The sequence below is a fragment of the Alternaria triticimaculans genome, assembly GCF_023758025.1.
Source record: "Alternaria triticimaculans strain BMP 0046 chromosome Unknown scaffold_26, whole genome shotgun sequence".
In the NCBI taxonomy this organism is placed as follows: domain Eukaryota; kingdom Fungi; phylum Ascomycota; class Dothideomycetes; order Pleosporales; family Pleosporaceae; genus Alternaria; species Alternaria triticimaculans.
This window is the reverse complement of record NW_026055983.1, coordinates 242,241-252,477: the sequence shown is the minus strand read 5'-3', so window position 1 is coordinate 252,477 and position 10,237 is coordinate 242,241. Positions and strand designations below refer to the sequence as shown.

Below are 10,237 nucleotides of genomic sequence, written 5' to 3'. Positions count from 1 at the left end.
ACTCCTACTATACGTGGCAGAAAACCGTTGAGATAGCCACGCCAGAATCAAACGCCGTGCCATCAAGGCGCCGAGTTAAACGTAGTAACCAGATAGTTCTAAAGTCCAAGACCGGAGTATCGTCCGGACTGGTCTAGTTTTGAAACGCCAAAGAAAACAAACCGCACCAACACCGAACGAGAAATCAATCGCTGTTCGTGTCATCGTGACTTTTTCGAAAATTGTATAAACACATCGTGAAGAAGCATATCGTAATAGAAAGGGTCCAAAGGTCCAGAAAAAAGGGTGGCTTAGTAGACATGGACCGGAGCCATCATGGATGGCTGGAAGGACACATGCTTGACCAGGTTGGCCGCCTGGATGAATGGCTGGAACCACGTATTGGCAGGTGGCTGGGAAACGTATTGTTGTTGAGGCTGCGGTACTCGGGAAGAAAACTTGGGGACCTGAGAAGAGGAAACGTGTTGGTACGAAGATGTTGAGGATGCGGATGAGGCTGATGAACAAGCGGAGAAGACTGAGTCGTTGTCCGAGTTTGAGCTTCCAGATGAGGTGGAGTGCTGGAAGGGTGATGGTGCGTAGGCTGAGCCGGGAAGGGCAGCGAACTGGGGGACTGCGGGAGCCTGGTAGTAGGCGTTGTAGGCAGCATCCCGGCTGTAGTCTACGGGGCTGAAGGGAGGAGAAGACAGAGGCGTCGACACAGCTGATTTGGTTTGGGTGAAGGCTGAGCATCGGAGGATCATCTCACGAATCTCAGGAATGGTCGCCCTGTTGGCGGGGTTGAACTCGAACATGCGCCTGAGGATGGCGTCGAGCTCTGTGGAAACGGGAAGAATGGTCCTCAGGAACTTGGGGTCCTTCATGAACGCACGGAAGGTGCTGTCCTCGAAGGATGCTCGCTTCCATGGGTTGCGTCCGCAAGTGAGGTTGACAAGCATGACTCCCAGACTCCAGACATCGTTGGGTGCTGAGGCGTAGCATGAGTAGGCCTTGGGTGCTGATGTCTGGCATTCTGCAAAAAGTTAGCACGTGACTTCAGATGAGTCAGATCATTTGGAACGTACCTGGAGACATGTAGAAAGTCGAGCCGCATCCAAAGTCGGAGGTGACAGCGTCGGTAGTGGCAAGTCCAAAGTCGGCCAGTTTGCAGGTCATGCCTTGGTCAGTGACGAGAACATTTTCTGGCTTCAAGTCCCGGTGGTAGATTCCAATAGAGTGGCAGTATTCCACGGCATCCAAAACCTGGAGGAAAGCGCGCTTGGCCATGGCATCGTTACCAACGTACTTGCCCTGCTCGGTGATGTTGGAGAACAGGTCACCTTCTGGGCAGTATTCAATGACAACGTATGTGCAGTCAGGGGCGTCCATGATCTTGACTAGAGAGACAACGTTGGGATGAGCGCTGGCCTGGTGGTGGAGCTGGATTTCTCTTTGTTGGAACTTCCTCTGGCGAGGCTCGAGACCAACCTTGTTGAGTGCCTTTACGGCATATGGGACGTTGGTCTGGATGTCCACGGCTGTGTACACCACGCCGTAAGCTCCTACACCAAGAATGCCGGTCAATTGAAGTCGTCCAGCAAGAAGTTGACCTAGACGGTCTTCCGGCGCGCAGAATCCATTTTGGGTTGGGGAAGCAGGGGGCGTCGGGTACATATTGTGAGTGGGAAGGGTAAGAAGTCCTCGTAGGTCCAATGAAGGCCTCAAGGACGATGTTAGATGATCCGGAAGATGGAGGTTGACCTGGTCCGTGTGGAAACAGCAAACAGTCCCGGATGGAAGAGTCAGAAAGAGAAGGTATTAGAGAGTAACCGGATCCGGCAAGTCAGGTGACTTGGAGGTTGCGACGGTAGGGTGAGTTCAAGCAGTCGGGTGAGGAGTGCTTGTCAAAGACTGAAGAGGCTGTTGTAGTTGACGAAGGAATGTGTTGGGAGGAGGGTAGAGTAGTGTGAGGAGGTAGTGGTGGTTGTTGTGGTGGTGGTAGAGGGTGAGGCGGGATATGATGTATGTGTATGAGGACGGCTGGGCAGCAGTGATAAAGAGAGGCTTCCTGGGAGGGCCCAGGTGGCTATTGGCTGGCCTGGAGGCCCCGGTTTTTCGTAAATATAGGGAAGGAGCGGCGCTATGACGAAGAAGGATGGGGCTACAGAGCGAGTGCAGGCCATCAGCGATGTGTGCCATGGCCTCCGGCACGCACATTCAGACGCTAACGTGTGGTTCCACTCGCGCAACCCACCCTGGCTCCATGGCTCGTCTCAACGCGCGCAGGGAGGCGAGAGTGAAAGCGGCCGGGGGCTGCAGTGGTGTGAGCCGTCTTTACCCAGTTGGACGCTAGGCCGTGTCCAACAAAGACAGTCATGCAGCTACCGAGCGGCCGGGGCGTGTCCTTGATTCACCTGAATCATGCCGCCTGCGACTCCGCTGCTCACCGGGCGGCTGTGACTTGGGGCGAATCAGACGCCTGTCAGCGCAGCGAGGGTGACACACAGGCCTGCTCTCGCCGCGACAAGTGCAGCAGCCTCGAGGCACCAGAGGGAGCCATGCAGCGCGCGATGTGCACCATGGTGCAAGCGGACCCGCGCGCTGTGTGTGTGGCGCGAAGCCTGCCCGGCCACTCGTGTCCATTCACTGCTGCCCTCGCTGCTCGCTCCACACGCGCTCGTCAGCTCGCAGAGAGGACACTTGTCCAGGGCGCAATACGGGCGCCCCGTCTGATTCGCTGCCTCCCCCAGCCTCTGCTCTCGCGCGGCCCCCTGATCGCAGCATCTTGTCACCGGCCGATTAGACGGCCCACCAAGGCTCCAAAACGCCCGCGCCTCGCCCCAAGCAGATGCAGCTATGCAGTTCCTTGCCTAGTGCTGCTTAGCCTCCTCTGCAAAGCCTGTCCAGGCTTACGACGTCTCGAAAAGCCGCGAGCGCACGGGCGGCGTTCGATAGTCTTCGACTCTTCGCTGGCTCCGAGGCCCATGACGAATGCAGCCCACCCAAACGACGATCTCGCAACGCTGCGGCACTGCTCTGCATCTCTGACTGTCATGCCGCCAGTCGACCTTTCGTCCCGTCTGCCTGAACCCGGTGCTGTGTCTGGAGGACGGCACAGTGCCTGTCAGCAACCCGCGGTCACGTTTCGGGTTTCGTGTTGGTGGACCTGTTTTTCTTTTCCGGCGCTTCTGATCATCGTTCTTTGTCCTTCAATCTGAAGCCCGTGGCCGTGGCCGTTGCTGCGATGCGCAAGGGCGAGCTGCTTCCAGCTTTGGGGACCGCCAAAGAGCGTTGGCGATGACACATGGCACTTGATGCCCGATCGGGCCCAGTCGATCCCACGACCGCCAACCTTGTTGCGCCGGACTTCGCCCTGTTTGCGTAGCCACCTGCCATTGGCCTGCCCAATATATTGCTTCTTGACGATGACTAACCGAACCGTTCGCCATGAGCAGCGAGCTGGCCTCCCTGTCGCTCGGCTCCGTGGGCAATTTTGTCTGGATGAGCTGGGCCCGCCAGTGGCACGCTATCGTCCACCAGAATTTTCGAGACTGCTCCGCCTGGCCAATTAATGCGGAGATTATTTTGTGTTTTTGTGCCAATCATCATTCGCGCCCTGCTAGACCTACGTGTTGTTGCAATCCAGTCATGGCCTTGTGACCTGGCAGTCACCGCCTAACGATGTCTCGCTGTTCCACCCACACCGGCCATTCGCTCAGCTGCTGCTGTCGTGGCTTATTGCGCAATATGTTGGGGCGAACTTTTGTTCATCTATGGTTTGCCGGTCGTAGCAGCTCCCAACGAGTAGAAACGGTAGAACGTTCTCCAAGGCTTCCAGATCGAGGAAGCAGAGCATTCTACCGGTTCGTATCTCATCCCGTATCCATGCCCGTTGAAGGGATAACCGACTCGACTTGTCCGCATATGAGTCGTAGGAGCTGGGATGTGTGCCAGATTGCGATGCTGACCCCAGCGCAAGCGAGATAGCCGTGCAAGCACCTGCAGCTTCCAATTCTTTTTCTGCTCTCCGGCGTCATCCGTGCAGGAGCACAGAGTCAAGCCAAGTCCGCTTCCCGTAGGCTAAACTTACGAGCGGGAGTCTGTGAGTGTAAGGGACCGAAGATCATGTCCTGAGCGAAATTGTTCCCTTGCGGGTCAATATCATGGCTGAAAACTTTGTTGGTATTCGAGATGAAGGAGCCGTTCCCAAGAGCATGGCCGCGGGTGAGAGCTGAGCCGTTCGATGCGCATGGTAATTTGTCAAGACGCTAGCAATCTCTTTCATAGAGCGCATATTTTGTGTCTTGGTGAATTGTGAGCGCGCTGCATAGTAACATGCAGTTTGCAATAGTGCAACCCGCAACAACCTCCATCCGTCAACATGCCGTCGTTTCCAAGCATCGTGCTGTCTGCTTTGATCCGTCCGACCCGCCGTAGGCTGCTCTATGCGCGTTTTCGATCCCGCTGATTCAGAATCGTGCATGCTTTCCTTGCCGGACAGGCGTTCTCCACAAAGCTCGAGCGTTTCAGTGGAGGTGGTCGAGAGTCGCAGCCTCCAGTGCTTTCACCGCCAAATGCTGACCAGCGCGAATTTCAGGATAAGCCCGTTATCGATAGTCATCGATAAGACACCCGCCAAAACTAAAATGCCCCGCCATCTCAACCTCCTGCGCCCTCAAACTCTAACGGCGGCAGTGTGATCAAGGCAACATCCAATCGACATGTGGTGCCCACCACAAGTGTCTCGATGGCTTACAGATCCTGCGACGTGGCGTCTGCGGCTGGGGGCAACATCAGGCGACGCCAGTGACGATACTACCAGATCAACCACCCACTATTGCAGGCCCAGTCAGATCCAGACTTTGTGGCCACCTAAAAACTTTCGTGTGGCCAACGAATGACAGCACATCAGCCTTGTTTTCCTCGTGCCTGCTCAGATCTTGTTTGGTCCCGCCGAAATTGGTAGGCTGTGGCAATTAAGAATGCTGGCAAAGACATGCTTTGCGGCTGTGTACATTTCGATTGGCCGAGCAAAACGCATGGCAAAATATAGTATACACCGCTCTGAGTCGGTCCGAAGCTTTCCTCGTCGATCTCCAGGCCGGCGCAAGCAGCAAACGTTTCGTGGTTACTAAGGAAGGACCAGACTCCGCAAGTCTTGCAGCGCCATGTCGTTATATCATTATGCATTGCGGGAACTTCGCCCTGGCGGCGTTCTGTTCTGACATAACAAGTTTGGCTACGAAGTGGATATCTGTCTATCCTATGTTGTTCTGTAAGGTTTACGGAGGCCGTCTCTGTTAGCTGATGATCTTCTCGGGTTAGCTTGCGCGGCTTCATTCCAAGGTTGCTGATGCCTGCCCAGACGTCATCATCGGCGGTCGGTGATGCAAGACCCTGTTCATCACTTTATTCTGATACAGCACGCTGAGGTCAGATCTCTCATCGTGCTTCCGAAGAAACCGCTCATCCAGGGTGCGATCAGCGAGCACATGCATACGCAGGTAGCAACGACGTAGGAGCCCACTTCAACGAAGATTTCGGGGTCAGGCTCGTCATTCTGGAAACGTTCTTCACATATCGACCAACATCATCACAACTCATCAAAATATTGTTCCCGGCTGGTGCCTCAGCAACCGGAGTATATTCCACATGTCTCGCGTCTTTAGGTCACCCGCCCACACACCCCCTTCACATGTCAGTCCCAACAGTATATGCAGCAATAACGACGCACCGGAAACTTCGTCAAGCGGCTTCATCCAAAGCTTTGAATTCAAGCCACCCGTGTGCTCCACCATGGTTCATTGAAAGGAAACTGGAGCCTCCGTCTGGGGCCCGGCTCGTTGGCGAAGCGTGAACTCTAACGCGTCGCTTACACGACCCTATACTGGTCGCACGCGTGCGTTGCGAGTAATCGAGATGGATGATGAAACACTCAGCTCTAGCAGCCCTCTAGTCGGCGGTAACTATCCACCGAACCAAACTCTACACTCTGGCAGCCCAGAGGAGATTGGATCGGCAGGGACGTCGGACCTTCTGCGGTTCTGTTGTGTTGTTCCATGGCTTTTCTGGACGAGTACAGCCGCTCGCGTTGAGCTTAGTCGTGGTTATGGGGTGATTCGATCTGAGCCTCTGAGGGTCCCGCAGATCACAGCGGCCGCGAGTAATCTGCGAAGTTTCTTCCGCAGTAAGGTCCGACTACAGGGCAGAACTCCGGCGTCGAGACGCCGTACAGCGTATGCATGGTGAAGTGGTCAAAGACGTTGAGCATGTTCGTCGCAGAGCCCGAGAATTCGCGCGCAGTCGGGTTTTGCGCTTGGCGTACGCAGCCCTTCGTCTGAGTGAGAAATGTCCAGTCACGTGTATGTGAACATCGCCATCACGAACATGATGCACGCATGAGAATAATGCGGTCTCTCAGTGACATTGTCTCTGAATGCGATAGCAGTCATGTGAGCTGCTCACACCATTTGCCACATCACGAAGCAAAGATAGCCTCGTCAGCACAAATCTTACAACCTTCAATGTTTCGCCTTCCGTATCTCAGTAATCACCTGATGGGCATCTTCACACAATACCACGGGCATCTACTCTTGGCTCTTAGCCTTACCAGCTCCATCAAGCCCAATACCCGCGCCTGCCCGCCGTTACTCACATGTTTCGCCATCCACCATGCATTGACAGCCTCATACCCAGCTCACACACAAGGACGACCCTCGCGCTTCAGGAAGCTGGGCGACTATACCATGTCATGTATACATAGCCACGGGATCCTCGTCTGCCGCCTCGCACAGATGGGTCTGCCAAATGCCGTGTCTCCACCGCCTCACCAACTCACTCGCCTGCTCCCTCGTCGCTGCTCCACCTACCCGTGGGCCAACAGCGCAAAACATAAGATGAAACAAGCCTCACCTTTTACAAAATGTTCTCGCAATGTCGGCAGTGCAGAAACAAGCTGCTACATCTTACAGCCGCAACCCATCTCCGACTGCATCCTATCAGCTGACCACATGGAGTCGGTCCTTGCTTGCATCGTGAGACCTGATAGACTGCCTTGCTTTGCGTTGCGTGTTCAGCGGAGAAACAAAACGAAGATGCACCGCGTTGTTGCTGACGAAGTAGATTGCGCCGCCAACAACGCGTGCGCATGCGCGTTACGCCCGGAAGCTGATCAACACATTGACTCTTCACCACTAACTTCCATGTCTACAATCCACCATCACTCCAGCCTTGACCTTTATTTTTGTTCGCAGCTCGTTCGTTCAAAAGATCCAGGGAGCGGCACGGGTAGCAAACTACTGCAGGTCATCGATGCGGTTGCGCGGCGCTCGCGGGCGGGGGTTAGGCCTAAGAAAAGGTCCAGTCGCTCTCGCCTCATCCTTTGGGGGCGACACCAGCGCTTGCGTGATGCGCTTTCGGATGACTTGGACCACTCGATTGCGAAGACGCCATGAATAGAGGCGCGCGTATGTGGGTTGGGGTACGTAAAGTAAGGTGGGTGAGCGGGTTTCGTGGTCTGGCCTAGCCTGGCCGCCTTGCTGATGCGGATGCGGAGGGAGGTGGTTTGGGCAGGTGGGTGGTCTGGAAGTAGGCGCTGGTGGCAGACGCGTGGGTGCGGCGAGGTGCCTGGCGACCAGTTTAGCAACCACTATCTTTCTTGTGGTTCTGAGACGGTGGTCTTAGGGGGTTGTTGATGGTGGGTTGACTCAATCTTGACGGAGGGGTGGTTCAAGTCGGAATGATTTCCGTAGACGCTCGTGGCAGATGTGTGTTTACGGCGTGGCTTTTACTATTTACCGCTGCTGGATGCATGTGTTAGGTGTTGATCACATCGACGAAGCCGTAGGATTCAACTGCAGGATCAGAACGCCCGATCGTAAGGGAGTCAGGCATCTACAAGGCAAACTGGCGCGTTGACGCTGGTGACAGCCTCGCGGGCGCTGATGTTTCATCGCTGGAAGGCCATGATGCAGATCCACGGTATTACTACCTGACTGCGTTAATATCTTGTGAAAATAGAATCCTCTCCTTGATGAGCCCAGGAATCAAGGGAAACGTAAGTGGAGTTATAATGCATACACAAGCCATAACAGCAAGTAGTTGTGTGTGACGACAAAAACAACGAACACCCACCTACATAACGTTATAAATGTTATTAACCAAGGAGCACACATGAAGTCAATAGTTTGCTAACTTCTATTTTGAATACCAATGTACACTGCAGAGTGTATAATTTTTCCCAGCTGTATCATGCACACACGAAAGATCTGGTAACATCCAAGCTACAACATGATATCATTCCCACTACTTGATATCCAGGAAAGCTCTTCGCAAAAGCACACCCAAAAGGCATCGCCGGAATGATCGTGCATGCTGAAAATGAACGAGTGCGAGGGCAGCTCATACGTCGAAGAGTGCGTCCAAGATCCCGAGCACAACATTGTTCACCACCCCCATCACGAACGTTCTGACGACCCCCTAAAGCCGGTTAGAAAGTCCTCCTCGAACCCGTTATCCAGACCCCCTATAGTCACATCGGTTTGGGATGCTTCGTCATTGGCCGCGTCCATGTCCTCCGTAGTCTCCTCTCTCCGGGATGCTTCATCTCTAGCTGCGTTCAGGTCCTCTGCAGTCTCATCGGACTGGGTTGATTCATCTCTGGCCGCGTCCACTCCCTCCGTAGTCTCCTGGGTCGCAGTTTCTTCAGCGGCGTCGTCAATGGAGTCCTCTTCATCCGCGCTCTCCCCAAGCCTAGTACGGTTTTGGTGCTCTTCCCAGACATTCCCCGACAGCTCCTCTCCGAACACCCTACTACCCCTCCGCCTCAGACCCCTCAGTTTGAGCGTGAGTTTCGGCCGTGTCTTCTCTTCTTCCACGGGGTCATCAACATCCTCTGTCTGGACCACCGTGGCACTGCTGCGGCTGCTGTTACCCTCACTTTTGTCTTCATCTTGGGGGTTGGGCTTAACTGGAAGGCCGAGGTATGTGTTGACATCGCTCAGTATGCTGCCCCGGTAACGACTCTGCATGTCTCCGGTATTGTTCATATGGGTTTTGAAGTCAGGGTACGTCTCACATAGCTCTCCCCACGTGGTGCTATCTCCCGGAACGTCGTTCCTGTTGAAACCGCCGCCACGGGGTGAATCCTGTGCGCCGATATAGTGGACATCTCGCTGAGACCAATGAGAGGCTAGGGCGTCGAAAAAGAGTCTTTGGAGTAGTTCCATCCCGGCGGAAGCCTGACTGTGGCGGTCTTGTCTTGGAGGAGGCGGGGAGCCAACAGACGGTCTTCTTGCAACAGGACCGATGATCGCGATACGACGTAGGCTCTCAGCGGTGGTGTTAGCGCAGATATACGCAATATCACTCGCTCGAAGTAAAGATTGTTTCGCGTCGGATCTTGTCGACCGGGCGAGTGGCTTGACAAGCTCGTACAATTCCCGCATACCAGCTTCCCAGTATTCACTCGCTTCGAGCTTAACCCCGAGGAGGCAGGCTTCAGCATGTGCTCGTAGGCTACGGTAACCGGTAACAACTGTGTTCGGACTGTATACGCTCGACTCCATGTATGGAACGAAATCGGCGAAGGCGTTGGGAGTGATGGTTGGGAGTTGGACTTCGGAGATCTTTCTGTCTGCGGCAATTATTCCGTCGAACATGCTTGAATGTCGTATTAGACGTGCTTTGGGAATATGCCAGGTTCGTTGATTTGACTCTGGTCCGACGATGATCTTCATTGTGCCTGGAACTTCGGGAGCACTTTGGACGGATGGATCGCCGGATTGGTATGGACGGGTGGTTTCGGGCTTTAAGTTGAGTGTCTTGTAATCCGATCTCGCAGTGTTTATGTAGCGTCTATTGTACATGTTCGTACTTCTAGCGGGAAGTGCCATATCCGCTGGCTCGGCGTGTGCGCTTCTTCGTTGGCCGATCATTGGCGAGGCGGGAGGTGGGGAGCGGTGTAGTATTTGTGATGTGCCGGGTGATGAACGTTTCTATGATATGTAGGCTTTTCGGGTGCAAGTGACGGTGCGCAAACGGACGCAATATCGCGTGCGTACTCTGGGTGACTGGCGATAGTGAAAGTGACCCCAATATAAGCGTTGCGTTGCTGATAAAAGTGAACGGGTACGGATGTGTTGCAGTAAACATGTGATGGTAACGGAATGTGATTAGACGAACTTGTTATGATGATGGATGTGTGAGGGAATGATACATCGAGAAGTTGACTTATGGGGACAGCGCTGGTCCTGGCGAT

At 54.4% G+C, this 10,237-nt stretch overlaps 2 protein-coding genes across 2 annotated transcripts; both read right to left on the bottom strand.

Annotated features, from left to right (window-relative positions):
* Window positions 1–290: 290 nt before the first annotated feature.
* J4E78_010089 (uncharacterized protein) lies at window positions 291–1,653 on the bottom strand (the record flags this gene model as incomplete). The annotated part of the gene is made up of 2 exons (XM_049370670.1): window positions 291–1,012; window positions 1,065–1,653. 2 exons carry the CDS (start codon window positions 1,651–1,653, stop codon window positions 291–293), a joined length of 1,311 nt encoding a protein of 436 aa, XP_049217692.1.
* A 6,782-nt stretch (window positions 1,654–8,435) lies between these two features.
* Window positions 8,436–9,914, bottom strand: J4E78_010088 (uncharacterized protein; the record flags this gene model as incomplete). The annotated part of the gene is made up of 1 exon (XM_049370669.1): window positions 8,436–9,914. One exon carries the CDS (start codon window positions 9,912–9,914, stop codon window positions 8,436–8,438), a length of 1,479 nt encoding a protein of 492 aa, XP_049217691.1.
* Between the last annotated feature and the right edge of the window lie 323 nt (window positions 9,915–10,237).